This window comes from Ascaphus truei, chromosome 4 (assembly GCF_040206685.1).
Source record: "Ascaphus truei isolate aAscTru1 chromosome 4, aAscTru1.hap1, whole genome shotgun sequence".
Lineage (NCBI taxonomy): Eukaryota > Metazoa > Chordata > Amphibia > Anura > Ascaphidae > Ascaphus > Ascaphus truei.
The window spans coordinates 411,268,101-411,289,025 of record NC_134486.1 but is presented as its reverse complement, the minus strand read 5'-3'; the positions used below and the strand labels follow the sequence as shown (position 1 = coordinate 411,289,025).

Sequence of the window (20,925 nt, the reverse complement as noted above, 5' to 3'; positions counted from 1 at the left end):
AGGGATGTGTGGAGTGGAATATGCTGCTAGAGGAATATGCTGTGTGATACCATGAATAAAGACCCTGTAAAGATACCTCTGCCTCAGGTGTCAGTTCCTGGGCTGGAGGGAGGTATGTGTGTAGTGATGGGGGCTGATGTCTACACTTCGTGGGATCAATCACTGCTGGAGGGGCTGACACCATTTTGAAGAACCCAGAGTCCTGTGCAAGCCAGTCCTTTCATGTCTCATAACATCAAGCAGACCACTCAGACCTCCTGCGAACCAACAGGTAGAGCACCACAACAGCGAGGTAATGCGCCCACTCCTATGCACTGGTCCCTAAGTGTTACACTTAATAATGTCACCATTTTAAAACTACTAAACACTCCCCTACTCTCCCAAGCAAGAGCCTTGATTCAGGCTCTGGAAAATTTGTGAAACAAAAAAAAGAAATGCTTGCAATATTTTTTGCTCTAAACCAGTCGATTCTGCATGGTTTGCAAAGTGTTGTGCATCTATAATCAGCACAACTTTATCATCACTTCTGTACAGATTGTATTTTTCCTGCTATGTTTTCTGTTCCTATTGAGTACAGTATGTTTATCAGCACATCATAACCGTGTCAGCTCATTAACTATTTTTTGTTATGAGACTTAGGGGCCTATTCTATAAGCCTTGATAACCCACATATCGAGGCCTTTTTGTCCAAAATCCCTACTGCTATTTAGAAAGCTGCGATAAGTGGGCGATAAAGGCATGAATCACCATTTTCTGCTGCTTTCCAAAACAGATCGCCGGGTGAGCAACGATAAGCCACTTATCGGCATGTTTTCAAACTCGTGCAATTCTAGTAGCCTCGATTAGCTTATCGAGACTAATCGTGGCTCTAGAATGGTGAGTTTCTCCCAAAATCCTCTCGCCAGAAAAAGTTGTCATGAAGCTGGGGAGAAATTTCAAGGCGGCGGCGAGAGAGGGACATAGAAAAATGCTTTTTTCTGCATCGGATTGTTGCCGGGAGTCTCCGAAGCTAATACCAATTCTTTTCAGCACTGGAGACCCCCCGGCATGGATCCAATGCAATAAAAATGCATTTACAGGCAGCTTCATTAGGCAATGAAGGGGTTAACTAGTGCCATGTTTATTGTGGGTAGCGGGGGTGGGTGAAGCTGCATTTGACCCTTGGTAGGTTTTTAGGCCTTGCGGGTAGGGGGCGGGGGTTTGCGGGTGGAGTTAACTCCTTCATTACCTTAGCGGTTAATGAAGGGTAATGAAGGGGTTAAGCCCTCCAGCTACGACCCAGTGGGTGTAAACACGCACCAAGGGCCATATACCAACTTCACCCATCCTCACTACCCACAATAAACATTCAAAAACACAACAACACTACATATGCTGTGGTCCTGCCCTCGGATCATCCCCATAAAGGAAAAGATTAGAGATTGGCTGCAGAGGATTTTTGACCTCACTGTTCCAATGGATCCGGTGCTCTTTCTTCTGAATAGACAATTACTGGGCCTAGCCAAAGTCGAACTCAAACTGGCTGCTCACTTTGCTATAGCAACGAGGTGCGAAATTGCAGCATTATGGAAACAACAAAATTCCTTTAATTTCCAAGATTCTGAACAGAATTTGGTTTGTGTGCCAGATGGAAAAACTAACAAGTCTTATTAATGACACTGTTGTAACTTTTTTTTAAAAGTCTGGACGCCATGGTTGGCACAGACAGACATCCAAGGGGTAGAGAAAACAACAATATGGCTTTGATAGTGCCAGATGTGTTCTCGTTTGAACATAGTGACAACTCCATGACACTTAGGGACTCAGAGACCCCCATAAGTACGAGGAAAGGCAGGTCTTACAGAGAACGGAGGCCCAGAGACCACCCAATCTCAAACCCAATTCCACTTGAAAATTACTGTCACGGGAGATCAGGTTTATTAACACCTTTTTATACCAGGATCATTGATTGAGCAAAGCAAGGAGGTAAAATAAATTGTAATTTATTTCAGGAAAAGACTGATCGATCTGATCTGATCGATCGCTGAACGGAGGCGGGGGGTGAGCCAGGCACATATCGACTCTCCTATATCACAATTGGTGATTCATGCATTTTTTAACGTTTTTATTGTAAGCGTGCATTTTTAGTACCATTATAAACGTACGTTTTACTATTGGTCTGCACTATGGATATATTTCTTTTTTACATTCATCCTCATCTCGCTGTGATTGGAAAATAACATCACTCCAAAGCCTGAAGTTTTTCCTGCTATCCAAGCTGTCTTTTGTTGCCCGTTTTTCACTTAGATCCTGTGAGTAGGCTGCACATAGGAGCCAAGAATTCTACAGAGTTTATTTACTTTATTTAATTGTCTGAACTTAGATTGTTGTGTTTTGTCTTGTTTCCCTTTATGCTCCCCCTGGACTGCGAATACAAAGTCTGGTTGCTGCCATTAACTCCAATGGCAGAGTGAAATGCACTGATTTCCCATTGACTCCAACGGCGGAGAAAACCCCATTGTTCCCTATGGGGAATTAAAGGTGAAAGTCGTAACTCTGGTTCGGTGGGTTGTACGAAGCTGAGATTTGGCCACCATGTAAAGTGACCTCCGGCATGAGGACATGGCAAATTTCAGCCATCTCGGACCCACCGAACGGATTATATTTAGGTATAAAAATTGATATAGATATACTGTCTTTTGTGCCTACGGTAAAGCCCGCAAAAGTTACTGGCCCATAAGGTATGTTAATGGCCAGCGGGCGACAGTGTGTCTACAGAAAGACCACTGATCAAAGGCTCATCCCCCCAGATTGTGTATACAGGGTGAAGATAAAGCAGGACATGGCCATTCACATGAAGTGCCATAATTCACACCTCCAGTCAGGATTCCCCGGCCCAGATCCCCATCTGGCAGACTTGGAGATGCCAACTCTTTAGAGTGGGGTTAGGGAAATGGGACCCTGACTGAAGGATTGTGCGCATGTGTCAGCTACCTGGGGGCAGTTTCCAGATTGCTTCCCACGTTAGCTGGCAAAAGGTAATTGGGTGCAGGTAATTGTCATCCAATACCTGAGTCCCAATGTTAGGGATAGAGCCCAAATCACATATAAACGATTGCAAGCTCTATGCCCATTGTTCTTCGTGATTTTACCTGAATAATACCTGATGCCTGATGAACTGCTAACCTGAATCCTGGTTATTTCATTGTCCCCTTCCTAAGTAAGTGTATATATTACGTTTGTTATTTGTCCAACATTGTGTGTCCACCTGTCTTTTAAGGAATAAAATCTCTTTATTATATCACAGTCGTATTCAATTCAACCCAGTTTATTTGGTGTATATTATAACCCTGTGGCTACCGTGACAGGTAGGTACTCATGCAAGTCCTGGAGCTGATTTCATGACATAAAATGCCACCTGTTTTGTGTACCTCTTGAGATTTTGGGGTGAAATTTGGTAAGGGGCTTTTCCTCCCAGTCTTGCTGAGAGGGACTGAGGAAATGAGTTATCCCTTACATAGGGATAGGCTATTTGTTTATTTTGTTTATTTTTGTATGCTTTGCCTTGTTTAAAGTGACAGGCTGAATAAAGCCATGGTTTAATTTCCCCAAAACGGTCTACCTGAGTGTACCTCTGCACATGTCTCTTACGTGGTCGATCAAGTAAAAATCAGTAATTTCATAAACCCTTCAGATACAGGAAATAAACGTGGTTACATCATGGAAAAGGAAAAAAAAAAAATTCTACCTTTATCCTACTCCAGTCTTGGCCAAGTGGATACATACTGTACATCATTGCACAGTTTCAGCAAAAAGTATATTTGATTGTTGAAACGTAATAGACAGTGGTGTATTATCATGTTATTATTATTTAACCTGTCTGTTAATGAGAGACTGTTAATGAGATAATAATGAAGGATATACTTCTACTGTGCACCTCTGTTTTCTGTATGTGTGTGTGTGTGTGTGTTTATTTAGCGCCACCAAGTGACATTAACAGGAGGGTAAACATTGGGAGTCCGGGGGTCACTGCCATACAGATCTTATCATCTAAATGAAATATTTTTTAAGAATCAATGATTTAATCAGATGACTGCTGACTTACTTGGATCACATATTAGGAATACCTTTTGTGTTACAAGTGACAATTCGATATTAGTTCAGATAACATGGCATAAAATTGAACCTTTGTTCTTGATAACTATCCTGTATAAAAATCTACATTAAAAAAACATTGTTGGGGGATTGCACATTTTAAACAAAAATGTTTAATGCTTTTTTAAAGAATACTATAAAAAAACTGAATTCATTTTATTGTACAGGTAAAAGTTGGTGATAAGGAAGTTGATGTAATGGGCAACTTTAAACTATATATAACTACAAAGCTACCAAACCCTGCCTTTACACCTGAAATCAATGCAAAATCCTCTGTAATAGATTTCACTGTTACTATGAAAGGACTAGAGAACCAGTTACTAGGAAGAGTCATTCTCACAGAAAAACAGGTAAGTTGGTCTGAAATTCATACCTTTAATAGGAAATTAATTAGAATTTTACAAAAGAATGCTTGAAAATTATGTTTTGTAAAATGTTTCTATTGATCTAGAAGCTTTAATTGATTTTGACAGATTAAGTAGTACTTACAACTATTGTGTCTAGAAAGAAAAAAATGACAGAATTATTAATAAGCGTATTTTAAAATCGCTTTCACTGAAGCATAAATACATATTTACAGAAAGGCTGCTACAGTATTTGCTATAATGCTTTACATGATGGGTCTGCATTTGCCTTTTACCCTCATCTGATAGTAACCTTTTATAAATACAGTATGGTTTGCATTTTGATATTTTTAGTTATTTCTGCAATCCTTTTTTCATTTGCCATGTTATCATTAGAAATACATTGTAACATGACCTCATACTTTATTCCCACTGTAATACAGGCATACCCCGCTTTAAGGACACTCACTTTAAGTACACTCGCGAGTAAGGACATATCGCCCAATAGGCAAATGGCAGCTCATGCATGCGCCTGTCAGCACGTCCTGAACAGCAAAACCGTCTCCCTACCTGTACCGAAGCTGTGCGCAAGCGGGGAGACTATAGAGCCTGTTACAAATGCGTTATTACATCAGTTATGCACGTATATGACAATTGCAGTACAGTACATGCATCGATAAGTGGGAAAAAAGTAGTGCTTCACTTTAAGTACATTTTCGCTTTACATACTGTACATACGTTAATGCAGGGTATGCCTGTAATGAGCTCTGCTGCTTGCATGTAACACTGCACAAACTGTTTGTATTTTAGTGTTTGAATAAAGTGTCAATTAGTTTCTTTTGGGCAACAATAGGAGCTGGAGGCAGAACGGATAAAACTAATGGAGGATGTTACAATGAACAAGCGGAAGATGAAAGAGCTGGAAGACAATCTTCTTTATAAATTAAGTGGAACTAAAGGTATGTTTTATAAAACCTCATACCAACTATCATTTTATAATGATAGTGTAACGTGTAACAATGTATTGTCATTATACCATAAGTCTGTGCCCAGGAGAGGTAACTCTCAGTGTATTTCGTGGTAAAACATTTTATAAAGAAATAATAACTTATTTTTTAAAAGAGAACTATACAGCACTTGCGCAATCCATGTTCATATTACCTTCTGTGCTAAAATGATGACAATCTGAACCAATGTACAGTACAACCTATTTTGAACATCTACAATTCCCTTCTGGTGTCATATAGTGAATAAAAAAATTGCCTGTGTGTGACTGATATTAGGAAGGAAACTTCTCATATAAATTATATCTCAAACTATTGTTACTTGTATAAACATTTGTGCCCAACAGGTGGCCCACATGTAGCCCTTTGGGGCTTCATCTGTGACCCTCAACCACTGCCTGCTCCAGCTGTTTGCTCTCCCTTTCTCCCCAGTACAAAGGGAGTAGAGATGTTCATAGCTTATCCCTGCTCCTTCAGCTGCTGAATGACAGTGCACTGATAAATACCACTCCTATGCTAATCACTAGTTACCAGTGTAGTCAAGAGGAGCAGGACAGTATTCATTAGTTCCCCTGGGATTAAGCAGCTGCTTGGAGGGTGCGCAGAGAAGTTACTACCCACGACTTCAACGTCACTTCTGCATGTCTATATACTGTGTGTATGTCTATATCTCTAGTTAATGTGTGGCCTTTTTGAGAGCTCAAGGGAAGCACATGCAACCTTTAAAGTATATGTTACCGACCACTGCTATAAACTTTTAAATCTGTACCACTGTGCTTTACAAATGAAATCAGGTGTAAAAAAATGTTTTCCTAATAGAAAACTTTCAGCATTAGGTAATCAAATATGTTTCTGTAGGGTAAATTGAATTCAAGTTTACCATTGTACCTCATTAGTGTGGTAACATCATTCCTGTATTTTAAAATGTTGTCTATTCAGTACAATTCACCTTTTTCTTGTTTTTTTCTTGGCCATTAAAGTTCTTGTGTTTATTTCCAGATAAAAATATCAAAACGTCTCTCTTAAGGGCATATTTTTATCAGACCACCTTAAACGTTCTAGATAATAAGTGACCTGAATATTAGATCTCAATAGTTCAATTCATTATGGTAAATTCATATTTTTCTCACTAGAAAAAAACTATACAGTAGATAACAATTTGTAAGGCGGTGTGATGGGGAGGGGGTAACCAGGCCATCAATAAAGGTATTATGCCCATCTGGTTACCTCTGATCCATATTTGGGTTTTAGAGTGTCAGCTATTGCTGTTGTCCTGAATAACAGAGATTGTGTTGGTTCTAATCCTGTTGGGTCAGACACCAGTACACCATTCCAGTCATTAGGTGCCTTAGGTTTGCTAATTCAATTTAGTTCTTATGGAAATCCTTTTAGGAGCTGTGGAATGTGAGTAATTTAAATATACTTTAAATATACTTAATAATATACTTTAAATATAATTTAAATATACTTTGCATATCTCTGTATATACAACTTAAGACACTGCTAAATTGAACTCTTCCTCCTCTTTCCAAAGATAGATATAATGGAGGTCCGTGCTCGTGCTATCCCAATGTGTATTTAAAATGAAACTGCTAGAGTCTTGCTGCTATCCATTTTAGAACTTCACGATCTCCTGTAATGTGAGCCCCCTGACGGGAGCTCACAGTGGGATACAAACAAGATGAGAATGGAGATAGCGCACTGTGAAGCGGTATAAATTTATGATATAAAATAGTCCCACAAGAGGACTAAACAATACAATAAACAATTACAATTAAACAATGTGAGCTTACAGCTATCTAATGAAAGAATGGTGGGAACCAGGAGATCCAGAAGTCAAGCCGTGGGCACAGGTAATACAGGTCCGGACCCACAATGCTCCGTCAGCTGGAAGTTCCTCTCTGCTACCGGTATCTCTCTCCACCAATAAGCTCTCACGTCGCAGCCCCTCGTGATCTCAACAAGTTTTGCACTACGTGCTTCGTCCTGATACAATTGTTTATTGTATTGTTTAGTCCACTTGTGGGACTATTTTATATCATAAATTTATTCTGCTTCTCAGTGCGCTATGTTCACTCTCTTTTTTTTTTTTTTTTTTATAACTTAAATTTTATTGAATCAAGACAGCATAAAATACATTACAGAATACTTTTGTCTTGTATGCAAACAATATTTTAACAATTATATAAGTAACAACGAGATCCTGCTGTGCTTCGGGACCCGGCCTTCCGGGTACTTTGGTGTGGACTATATAGTCCAAGCCGACTCTACTTAAATGGACAAACAGACACATATAACTCAACTTAAAAGGGGAGACAATACATACTCACAGAAAAAAAAAAAAAAAAAGTTGAGGCGGGATGGGGAGGGGAAAGGGGTAGGTTGGGGGTGAGGTAGGGGGAGTGTGTTGATAGTAGGTGCGACACGTGGCTCCGTGCTAAGCATCGCAGATGTTTGCAAGCTGAGTCGTCTCTCTTATTACTTATGTTATAATGTTGCTATAAGGGGTCCTGGGTGAATAGAATACTTCCTGTAAGCCCCTCCCAAGGAGAACGCACCTACTGTTATCAGAGCCATATTGAGGACCTCTCAATCCCCGGGATATCTGTCTGTGCCAGCCAAGGCGTCCAGACTTTTAGAAAATTGTCACCAGTATCGTTAACTAAACTCGTTAATTTTTCCATCTGGCAAATGAACCAAATTCGATTCTGAATCTTTGGGATGGTTGGAATATCAGATTGTTTCCATAATGCTGCGATCTCGCACCGCGTTGCAATTGCGAAATGGGCAATTAGTTTGTTATTTGTTTTGGAAAGGCCCGTCAATGGCCTGTTCAGTAGGAACAACCACGGGTCTGGGGGAATGGTGAGATCGAACAGACTCTGTATCCAATGTCTAATCGCCTCCCACAGTGGAGAGATCCGTGGACAAGACCACAGCATATGTAACAGGTCGGCTGTTCCTCCGCACTGGCGGGGGCACAGGGGAGAGGAACCCGGCACAAACCTTGATAATTTCAGTGGGGTGAGGTACCATCGCATTAGGACTTTATATGCGTTCTCCTTGAGCGTGGTGCATATGGAGCTCTTCGCTGTGGCCATATATATGGCGCTCCATTCTTCATCTTCTAAGTTTTCTCCCAGATCTGTTTCCCATTGAGAACGGAATGAGGGTATCCGCTGCTCATGTTCACCAGAACTGATCACTTCTCCGTATAGCTGAGATGTAAGTCCCTTCGTGTCGGTCTCAGCCAGACAGAGCTTTTCGAAAGATGTTAATAGGGGGTATGGGGCAAGTTTGTTATAAAATGCCCTGATCTGGAGGTATCTAAAGAATTCTGAGTGAGGGATCTCTTTTTCTTCCCTGATATGGTCGAATGTTTTGATTTTTCTGTCGTGACCCTCCAGATCTCTAATCCGATTGTAGCCCCTCTGTCTCCAGATTGAGATATTACTGACTGATAGACCTGGAGCGAAATCAGGGTTATTCCAAATGGGTGTTGCCATAGAATGTTTTGTCGTAAGGGAATGCCGAAATTTCGTAGACTCTCAAATTGACACTGAGTTGGTCATCGAGGAGAGCGGCATGGCGGTAAATTTTCGCGCCGTTTTAGGTAACCAAATTAAGCTGCTCAGTTCCAGAGGTGCACATGCAGCATTTTCTAATTCCACCCATCTCTTTAACTTTGGGTTAGAATGCCATTGTACAATCTGACTTAATTGTGCCGCCTTGTAATATGATACCAGGCAGGGTACAGCCAGGCCGCCCGCCGCCACAGATCTTTTCATATTTAATTTACTTACTCTCGGTTTTTTACCTCCCCAGATGAATTTGGATATTTCAGATTGAAGTGAGTGCAAGTCCCTCCAACTGAGTGGCACTGGGAGAGTTTGGAAGAGGTATAATAAACGGGGGAGTAAATTCATTTTGACACTATGGATACGTCCAATCCAGGATATCCTTTTGGATGTCCACTTCCGTAAATCAGATTTTAAGGTCCGAATCAGGTTGGGGTAATTTGCATTGTACACGTCCTTTACAGTTTTGGTGATGTGGACACCCAAGTATTTTATGTGGTTTTGTTGCCAGTTAAATTTGAAATTTAATTTTAGTAATTTCTCTGTGTGTCTAGGGAGGTTGACATTGAGGGCTTCCGACTTGGATTGATTGATTTTGAAGCCGGAGACCTTAGCGAATCGATCTAGTAGGGCGAATAGGTTTGGCAGGGAAGTAAGGGGTTTTGTGATAATCAAGAGGATGTCATCCGCATACAGGGCCGCTTTATGGGTTTGGGAGTATGCGTTTAACCCTGAGATGTCTGGGTTTCCTCTGATTTGCGCCGCCAGTGGTTCGATACAAAGGGCAAATAAAAGTGGGGATAATGGGCAGCCCTGTCTCGTGCCACTCTTTATTTGGAATGGCAGAGAGGGGTAGCCTTGGTGTATGACCCTGGCGGTGGGGTTAGAGTACAGCGACAGAATCGCCTCGCTCACCCGATCTCCAAAGCCAAATGTTGCAAGCGTCTCTTTTAAATATGGCCAGTCTATCCTATCGAAAGCTTTTTCTGCATCCAGACTTAACAACATGCTTTGAGTTGCCTTACTATTTGCCAAATCCAACAGATCAATAAATCGTCGTGTATTATCCGCTGCTTGCCGGCCCTTGATAAATCCGACTTGATCTGGGTGTATAAGTCTGGGTAGGATGAGACTAAGTCTATTGGCCAATAATTTAGCGTATAATTTAACATCAGTGTTAATTAATGATATAGGCCGGTAACTTTTGCAGTCTAGCGGGTCTTTCCCAGTTTTATGAATTAGTGATATTGACGCCTTTAACATCTCCTTGGGGATGGGGGCTCCCGCTAAAATAGCGTTAAACATGCGGAGCAACCTTGGGGCGAGCAGCTTTATAAATTTCTTATAGTAAAGCCCTGAGAATCCATCAGGCCCAGGGGCCTTTGATGGCTTCAGTTCTTTAATGGCCTGAGATAGTTCTTCCATAGTGAAGTCAGCATTCAGAACTGCTCTATCAGTGTCCGTCAATCTCCCTAGTTCCGAGCTGGCTAAGAAATCTCTTAGGGCACCGCTCGTTGTAGAGTTATGTGCCACTTTTTCACCGTTATACAGTGTTTCATAGAAGGAGCCGAATTCGTTTACAATTTTCTGAGGATTAGACGTGGGGGTACCAGATTTTAAGCGTATAGCTTGGATGTTATACTTAGCTTGCCTGTCCTTTAGCATGCGGGCCAGCATTGTATCCGGCCTGTTCGCTTTCTCGTAAAATTTTCTCTTTGACCAACTCAGTGAATTGTCAGCTCTGGAAGCTAGTAGCATGTTAAGTTCAATTTTGACATCTTTTACCTCTTGTAAGGTTTTGGGGTCTAAATTCTTTTTATGGTTAGAGGAGAAAGTCTGTAATTTGTTTTGGAGATTGATAATTTTGGACTCTCTTTCTCTCTTTCGTCTGGCTGTGATATTTATTAACGTGCCGCGTAACGTTGCTTTATGGGCTTCCCATAGGACAAGCTGTGAGTCAACAGAGCCCGTATTGATATTGAAGAATTGGTCAATCTCGTTGCCAATAACATCACATATTTCCGGTATTTTTAAGATTGATTCATTAAGTTTCCAGTTCGTCCCAGGTCTATCAGTTCGGATATTATTGCACCTTAGCTCTATTGGTGCATGGTCTGACCATGAAATATCATGGATCCCTGCTCGGGTAACCTTAGGAACCAGTTGACAGGACACAAAAAAGTAATCAATTCTGCTGTACGAGCCGTGTGGGTGAGAGAAGAAAGTGTAATCCCTGTCTGCCGGATGTAGTTCCCTCCATATATCTGACAACTGGTTGGTCTTGAGGCCCCGGCGCAAAGATACACCCGCTCCTTTGTTGTACTGACCCACGACCCCTGACCTATCCATGTGCGGTTGCATGACTATGTTAAAGTCACCCGCGAGCACGACGCTCCCTTGGGCTACTGAGTTCAGGGTTCTGAAAAACTTATCGAAAAAGATCGTGTTCTTCTCGCTGGGAGCGTATAAGCAGGCCAACGTGATTCTCTGCCCCCTAATTGTTCCTACAACAATGATGTATCTACCATCCGTATCACGTTTAGTTAACTGCACCTCGAACGGAATGCTGTTCCGGAATAGTATAGCTACCCCCCGTTTTTTGACTGCTGCTGCTGATGTGAAAACCTGGGTGAAATCTTTGTCAAGATATTTAGGGGTACTTGATTTACTAAAGTGTGTCTCCTGTAAAAAAAGGATTTCAGCATGTTTCCTTTTATAGTCTGTAAAGGCCAACTTCCGTTTGGTTGGGTTGTTAAAGCCCTGTACGTTATGGGAAATAAGTATCAACGCCATTTATTAAAGTGTGTGTGTGATAGCTTCGTGAAATCTTTGGACTCACCCAAGAATCCATCCTTGGAGCATGTTCGGTCGGTAGTGCTGAGACGCATCTGTACCATCTGTTGTGTGTTTTGACGGTGTGGACGATGTTCCCCTGAGAGGTGAAGGGAGGGAGAGGTGGTGGGGTGGGAGGTGGGAGGGGGAGGGGGGGAAGGGAGGGTGGGAAGGCGGGGGATGGGGGACCACATGCAGGTAAAAACATTAGGGAGGAAACAAAAAATAACATGCATATATAACGTCAATATTGCAGAGACATCAAATAATAAAAAAACAAGAATCCACCTCGGGAGCCCCCGAGTGTGTCTCTTGCGCCCATGGGGTTGGTCTCCTGGTCCAGTCTTATAGAGGGATCTCTCCGTCTTGCTGGGACCCGACCTCCCTGGGACTTGTGTGCGATCCCTCTTTCTCAGGGATCGAAAGTGGAAATGCATGCACGCCAATACGGGGGATCCCGCCGGCGTGTTTTTCATAATCAGCTACTATATGTAACTCCGTTAAACTCTTCAACGATGGAAACTGGAACAGAAACTGCATATCAATACATCAACACATCAATAAACACATATCAAAAAACACTCTCTTTTTGTTTGCTTTCTCCTCTTTCCACCACCCTATGTTTAAGAATTATTGTTTGTACCCAATCTACAGATTTGGTGTGCAGATCAGATATATGTAAAATGATTTGCGGATTCGATTCAGACAAGTCCACCCATCTTTACTTGTGATCTGCTTGTAACTGCTACTCTTTGACTCATTTTCTAAATTAGTTCATTACACAAATATAACTTTTTTATAACTTTCTTTAGATTTAGCTTTAAAAAACTATAAATAGAGAGATGTGATGAAGGACAATGGAAACCATTGTAAAAGTATACATACTGTATACTGTATACTGTATGTGTGCGTGTGCATGTGTGGAAAAATTACATGATCCCAAACTGTAAAAGTTTGTTAGAAATCTGCAAAACTGATGCAAAAAACTTAACCACATTTATCAAAAATGTTCAATTGATTTTAAGAGGTGGTTTTAGTATGGAGCTAGATATCTTTTATAAATAACCTTATTACTGTTTATTTTACTAGATAAAAATGACTGTTATAATTCAGAATATTGGAGTTTTATTTTTATATGCATTAGGAATCTACTATGAGTGTCCTTTTTCCAATATTCATATCTGAATTTCAAAGAACACAAGATCAAAAAATACACAGTCCTGTGAAAATATATTAAAAAGCAATGCAGTCCCACAGTAGAAGCAATCCCTGAAGAACAATGCATTGGTGACCATTAGTGCTTTTAGCAGAGTTAAATTCCTAAGGCACTGTCATAGACACCATGTCCTATTCTGAAAAGATTATTAGAATTATGTGATGCAATCTGTCATTTTATTCATGGTAATTATTAGCAAACATTACACTCCTGAGATACTAACATGATGTCATTATACTTTTGTCACATGACTGTTCTTTCACTATTTTATATCTATATTGTATTAAAATTAATTGAAGTCAGCACTATTTACATTCCTTATACCCTCTGAAACACTCACATATATTCTTCTTTTTTATATTTCTAGGTTCTTTGGTAGATGATGATTCTTTAATTGGTGTTCTGGGAATAACTAAGCAAACAGCTGCTGAAGTCAGTGAAAAGTTGCATGTTGCTGCAGAGACAGAAGTGAAGATAAACACTGCTCAAGGGGAATACCGTCCTGCTGCTACACGAGGAAGCATCCTGTACTTTCTTATAACCGAGATGAGCATGGTTAATGTCATGTATCAAACTTCACTGGCTCAATTTCTGAAGTTATTTGATATGTCAATGGCCAGGTGTGAACTTTAGACATGTTTAAATCATTAATCAATAGATGTGTTTGTGGTACTGTACTTGTAATGTACTATTGAAGAATGTTACAGGATGCTAATTGTATGCAAAAGTAATATTCCTGTTTGTATTTATTTTTTAGATCAGAGAAAAGTCCTCTTCCACATAAAAGGATTAGTAACATAATTGAGTGCTTGACACTTGAAGTTTATAGATATTCGGCAAGAGGCCTTTATGAAAACCACAAGTTCCTCTTCACCCTTCTTTTGACGCTGAAAATTGATCTTGAGAAATGCCATGTGCAACACAGAGAATTTCAGGCTCTTATTCGCGGTAAAACACACACACACACACACACACACACACACACACACACACACACACACACACACACACACACACACACACACACACACACACACACACACACACACACACACACACACACACACACACACACACACACACACACACACACACACACACACACACACTAATACTGTATATATGATCCTATTTATTTCTTACAAGGATTAAATACTATAATTGAAAATAGAGATGTCAATATTTCACCATGACATGCTAACCAGATTAAACTTGCTGTTTTGGCCTCACAGTAATGAAATATCTACATTTATCTTTGCATTGGTCACAGCAATAGCTTAACATAAACTGCATCACAGTAACATTCAAAATATTTTGAAATGATTACCTTAATTATCTCATAATAGAGAAAAATATACTGTATCACATCACAAGAGCCAATGCTGCATGCTGCAATACAGTCTAAAATGATCACCCAGCAAATCTAACAAGAATTACAGTACAGAAGAATTTTCTTAGTTGTGGAAGCTGGGAATGTTATCTATATCAGTTACCTGATCCACTGGAAAAATTCATGGTTGTATACATACCTGTTGGCCTATTTTATATCGACCTATTCAGTGTATACCCAGAGCACCGTTCACCGTTCATTTTCTATGAGGCACCAGCAGGGGCTCCCCTATTACCTGGCCTATTTTATATGCCCAGGTTTACAGTGTAGGTTGTACCTGGACCATCCGGTATGGATTGTTTTGAAAACACTAGTTCAAACACTGACATTGGGCAATTGTTTACCTGTCATCAGCGATCCACTTTGTAGCATATTTTAGTACATCAAATACTGTAAGATATTTCGGTAATTTTGTTGATTCCATTCTGTTTGAGCTAATTGCTCTCATCAGACTATATATTCACATCAGAAAGTCTGGGATTTCTCACATCATTAAATGGTGCGACTTTCTTCATCATAAACACGGATTCGGTTGAAAAGACATATTAGCCTATATGTATCAAGGCAAAATGGTGCAATTCTGGGTCAATAAAACCATGTATAGCCAAAGAAAACTACAGAATCCTGTTGATACATCTAAAGCAATTGTTTACCCCAATTTTGCACCACTGATGCCTTTGTACATATTGGCTTTGGCTTTAGAAATTATGTTTGTGAAGAATAATAGCTTTTTAATTTAGCTACCGTATATATTGTACCCTAAATTATACAGAATGAAATCACAATAAAATGGTTTACATTATTATGTAGGTGGTGCAGCGTTAGATCTAAAAGCGTGTCCTCCAAAGGCCTTTAAATGGATTCTTGACATGACATGGCTGAACCTTGTGGAATTAAGCAAACTCCACCAGTTTGCTGAAATTATGAACCAGGTATTGTACTTGATTTATAGGATATCTTATATATTAATGATATTAGATTTACGGCACTTGTAAAGTCTAAAATCTGATAACTGGATTGTGGTATAAAAATGAGAACAAACCCTTTTGGTCATACAGCAAGTATATTTTAGCATAATGAGCCATATTTACTAATTAGTCTTCTGCCAGAAGGCTGGTCTGTAAATATGGGCCCATGTGGCTAAATGGGCTTATGAGTGTTAAAGAAAAATAAGAAATACAGTATCTAGTTAAAACTTTGAAATATTAACATGCCTCTGAAACTAAATTCTAGATTTTAGCCTGTATAAAACACTGAGGGGTAGATCCACGGAAGTGTGTTACATTTTTAGCGTTACTTTATCACCAACATATGAATATCCTTAACACGTATCCCCAACAGTCCACAGCGCAACGATGTCCTCGCCTTCACCTGAAAAATAGCGAATAGATACATTTTAATAGATGTTTTGCTTACGTGTAACCCATGGACCCCGGGGCAATCGCAGATCGGCCTCCCTAAGCTCTACTGGGATCTGGCTACATGACTTTATGTGGTGCATACCTGCTGGCAACAGGAGGGCCTGAGTCTCCCGCAATGACATGGGGGATAACAGGAACCGGTTTGTGGGGTGGATGCCTTCGTTCTCATTTAGTGATGCAGCGCCTCCATCTTTGGTAAGCCCCAGGAATGCGGGGTGGAATCCTTAGCAAAGAGTTCCCACACAGGGATGAGAGATTCCAGTCTCACACAGATTTGTCTTTCTTTAAAAGCAGCAGTCTTTATTCACAGCAACAGCAGCCGCAGCAGCAGACAGCTACAGGGTGACTGATCCACTTAAATTGCTCTCCTTTAGGATGGTCCCTCCCTGCCACCACTCTGGATCGAGGGCACCCAGAGTTGGGCTAACTCTTCCCTCACCAGTACCAGAGAGGTACTGGTCCACCTCCCTACACTATGGTTGGATCAGCTCTACTCATGAGCTGATCACTCTCCTTCTCCAACTGTAACTCTCAGCTCACTAACTAACACTTGTCACACACTAGACAGTAACAGACTAAATAGGAAGTGCACTGCTCTTTTATGATATCAGCAGGCACCGCCCCTGTGTCTCTTGCCTTGACACAGAGTCAGGTGACCTACCTCCACCACTCAGGGCAAGTGCTTGAAGTGGGGGAAACCCATGATAACTCCTGGCAACCTGCCTTTACCAGGGATTATACCAGGAGGAGGATAGAACTATAGCCCCATTTCTTACCAGGGCTACACTCTCCCTCAGGTGGAATCCAATGGTCCCCACTTGGACCTAATTTGCTGTACCATCCTGCAGGTGAACAATCTGTGAATATACAAAACAGAATTGATTAGTATATGTACACTTGACTGTCACACCCATGATGGCGAATACATAAACATTGGGTACCTCCCAACATGGAGAACCCTAACTTCAATAATAATGACGGGGATCAGACTTTCTCAGTTCCAGCCCGTTGTGATCCACAGTCTTAACATAAAAGGGTTGTTCAGGCCCATTCTACGGTCTGTACAGGACATTGTGCATGTAGATATTCCTGCCTGTACTCCAAGCTTTGATCACATCACATATCTTATCCTCCCTTAAGTAACCGGTCTTCCCAAACTTGATTCTTAGATACTCAAGAACTGCTTCTCGGAGCCAGGTATCTCTCTGGTCTTCGATCTCGTGCATTATCGGCTCTGGCACATACGGAACCTCATAGTGAGGGCGACAGGGAAAGGGTGAGGGCGACAGGGAAAGGGTGACACAGGGAGAGGGTGAGGGCGACAGGGAAAGGGTGAGGGCAACAGGGAAAGAGTGAGGGTGACAGGGAAAGGGTGAGGGTGACAGGGATGGGTGAGGGTGACAGGGATGGGTGAGGGCGACAGGGATAGGCTGAGGGCGACAGGGAAGGCGAGGGTGACAGGGAGAGGGTGACACAGGGAGAGGGTGACACAGGGAGAGGGTGAGGTTGACACAGGGAGAGGGTGACAGGGAGAGGGTGACGGAGAGGGTGACAGTGAGAGGGAGAGAGGGTGACACACACACAGACACACAGACTCACTCACAGACACACTCACTCATAGACACACACACACTCACTCACAGATACACACACTCACAGACACACACTCACTCACAGACACACACACACACTCACAGACACACACACTCACAGACACACATACTCACAGACACACACACACTCAGACACACTCACTCACAGACACACACTCACTCAGAGACACACTCACTCACACACACAGTCACTGTCTCACACTATAACACTCACACACTCACACACTGTCACTCTCACTCTGTCACACACACACAAACACTCACCTGCAAGGCAGGGGGGTCGCACATGGCAGCAGTGGGGCCTCTGCATGGCAGTGGGCCCTCCACACAGCAGGACGGCCTCTGCAAGGCAGGGGGGGTCGCACATGGCAGCGGGGGCCTCCGCATGGCAGCGGGCCCTCCGCATGGCAGGAGGGCCTCTGCAAGGCAGGGGGGGGGGGGTCGCACATGGCAGCAGGGCCCTCTGCATGGCAGGAGGGTGTCTGCAAGGCAGGGGGGGGCCGCACCCCCTCCAGAGGTGGACACCGCTGCAGCACCCCCCCACTCCCCAGTGGCGGCCGCAGCACTGCAGCACCCCCCCCCCCCAAAGCAGATGCCGCACCCCCTCCAGAGGCGGACACTGCCGCTGCCGCAGCAGCCTACCTCCCGCCCCGGGCAACAAGCAGGGACCCCCCTAGCCTACCTCCCGCCCCGGGCAGCAAGCGGGGACCCCCCCAGCCTACCTCCCACCCCGGGCAGCAAGCGGGGATCGGGGGCAGGGGGGGAGGAGATCGGGGGCAGGGGGGAGGAGATCAGGGACAGGAGGGGGAGGAGATCAGGGGCAGGAGGGGGGGGGAGATCGGGGGAAGGGGCTAGCCCAGAGCTGCCAGCCAGCCCTCTTCCCCGCATCAACCCAATCAAAGAGGGGGACTATTTATTTATTTTTAAAAAAAAATTGGCGCGAGCAGGGGAATTCATAGAGCTGCAGCACGGCTCGCCAGCGGCCTAAATCCACTCGCCACGGGCGTGCGGTTATGCGTATTTGTCGAACACTGTATATATATATATATATATATATATATATATATATATATATATATATATGTAACGGGTATTCCACCCCACCCAATCGCATATATAGTGTGGGTGCGTAGAACATACGGTGTTACCCGGTGTGGTGCATATACCTGCAGGCTCACAGGAGGCCTGAGCCTCCGCTAGTGAGAGCCTGGGGTGAATCCTCTGGAACGGTCTCGGTTTCAGCGCCTCCACCTATGTAGGATTCTATGGAAATGTAGAATGACCCTAACATAGGAACCCACCAAGAAACAACATACACCAGTATTATGGATAACAGATTTACTGAATGAATAAACGATAACAATACATCTTATTTGTACTCATAACATCACCACCATATAACATCCCCACAGTGCCCACAGCCCAACCCCCTTTGTCCCGTGGTCAGCGCTGCCACTATGTGTTAACAGAATGTTATGATCTTGGTTGGTGCACTTATGGAGTACCTGCCGAGTGCTCCAGCACTCGGGCCTGCAAGGACTTCACAAAGGATCAGTCGTAGGATGGCGTCATCTGATCCCCAACCGGTCTCCTCGCACGCGGACCACCAGGGGCGATCCCAACCTGGAAACAGTCTCTGCGGACCCCAACTCGGATCCGAACCTCTTAGCAGGAACCGCAGCGTCCGCTGAGTCCCTATCTAATCTACCCTACTGTGACAGAATCCCTAACATAGGGCCTGTCCCTACAGCACTACGTGACACGCGCTATACTATAGGCCGTCCCTACAGCACAGCAACCTGTAATGGCTTTGGGGGAAACACCTAAGGGCCTGAAGAGGTTAATAACCTGTCCCACCCCCTTAACTCTTCCCAGTGCCTGCAGCAACAAGCTGAGACCCACTAGATGCTCGCAGCCAAAGTGCTGAGCAACAAGGTGCCTATCTTGGGCGTCTACCTACTGTTGGCTAGCCTAGTGCAGATCCTCTCCAGAATTCCTGACCTCGTTAACAGGCTATCCCTTCAGGCATCCTACCCCTAGCGCTACCTCAAGATGACTAGAACCACTATAGCCCTTCTCCAGACCCACTAACTTAATGGGGAGTTGGGGCCTACCTGGGGTGTGGGTACCTATCTGGGTGCAGGAGCTGCACTCACTCCCCGCACCTCTCCTTCCCTCACAGCTCCCGGACTCCAACTGACTGCGTAGCTGCAGCCCAAACAATGTATCTCTGCTCCTCTCTTCTGCCAAGTCATCCTAAGCCCTATTGGCTCCCTGGCATCACGTGGTGCGTGCAGAGGCTCATGGGACTCGTAGTCCCTGCTCAGAGCCTTCCCTGGTAGGCTAGGGCTTCGCGAGCTTTTGTTGCGCTTCCCTGCACATGCGCAGGCTATCTGGGGCTGCCTCACTGTTCCCTGGCCTCTCCCCACACTTGCGCGACTTCTCCCTAACTCTCGCAGCCTCCCTGCGCATGCGCGAGCTATCTGGGGCTCTCCTGATTCTGGGCCATCCCTGCGCATGCGCGAGCTAATGCTCAATGGCGGGGCCCTCACCGCCCAGCCCCGAGAGCGCCGGGAGCCCTGTGACGTGAGTGCGGCCTTGGCAACCGGCCGCACGCGTCCCCGGCAACCCCCGAGCCGGGACCTGACCGCTCTCACCCGCGCGATTGGCTTGCGGGGCCGCCTTGGGACTCGGCGGTACCCGCGATCACGCACCAGGGGAGGGGGGTGCTGACAGCCAGAGGAGACATGGCTACATATATATAGAGAGAGAAAGAGAGAGAGAGAGATATACAGAGAGAGAGAGAGAGAGAGAGAGAGAGAGAGAGAGAGAGAGAGAGAGAGTGAGAGAGAGAACGAGAAAGAGAGAACGTTACCATCCAGCAGAGCAGCAGAACAGCAAAGAGAGACAGCACTCAGAGGTAAGTCAGCAAAATAATGTATTGAAACAGACACAAAAATCCTATTTTTTAAAAATCCTAGTGTGAGAGTCATTTAAATAAGGTCTCATTATGCTAAGACTCTTTTTTAAAAATGTTTTTTAATTATTATTATTAACTTGTGGGATCTTACTGGACCAGATTCTTCTACTTTGTACATCACTACGCACACTGGAAGTACCATATGAAAATACATTTTGAGAATACCAGATTTCACAATAACAAAGAGGAAACTACAGTGATTTATATACATTTAAAATCTGCAGCATACTGTACATAGCTAGCACAGCTGAAACTGCTACATGTTCAATTTGTATTTTTTTGAAGTGAAACTTCTTTAGTGGCACCTAGTCCTGATGGGACAAAACTGGAGAGATGGGAGACGAAATGTGAAATGGAAGTGATGTCACGTAATGGACGCCGCTCCCCCCACACGTCCCCTGTCACATGCGCGG

At 43.4% G+C, this 20,925-nt stretch overlaps 1 protein-coding gene across 4 annotated transcripts in view; it reads left to right on the top strand.

The window, feature by feature from the left end:
* Positions 1-20,925, top strand: part of DNAH8 (dynein axonemal heavy chain 8) — a 1,091,167-nt gene that overhangs the window by 956,907 nt on the left and 113,335 nt on the right. For all 4 annotated transcript variants that reach the window (XM_075598772.1, XM_075598771.1, XM_075598773.1 and 1 more), the window contains 5 exons: positions 4,302-4,484; positions 5,332-5,437; positions 13,476-13,728; positions 13,866-14,056; positions 15,309-15,430. In XM_075598772.1, the coding sequence (XP_075454887.1) occupies positions 4,302-4,484; positions 5,332-5,437; positions 13,476-13,728; positions 13,866-14,056; positions 15,309-15,430 (855 nt within the window). The remainder of the gene's footprint in view (positions 1-4,301; positions 4,485-5,331; positions 5,438-13,475; positions 13,729-13,865; positions 14,057-15,308; positions 15,431-20,925) is intronic.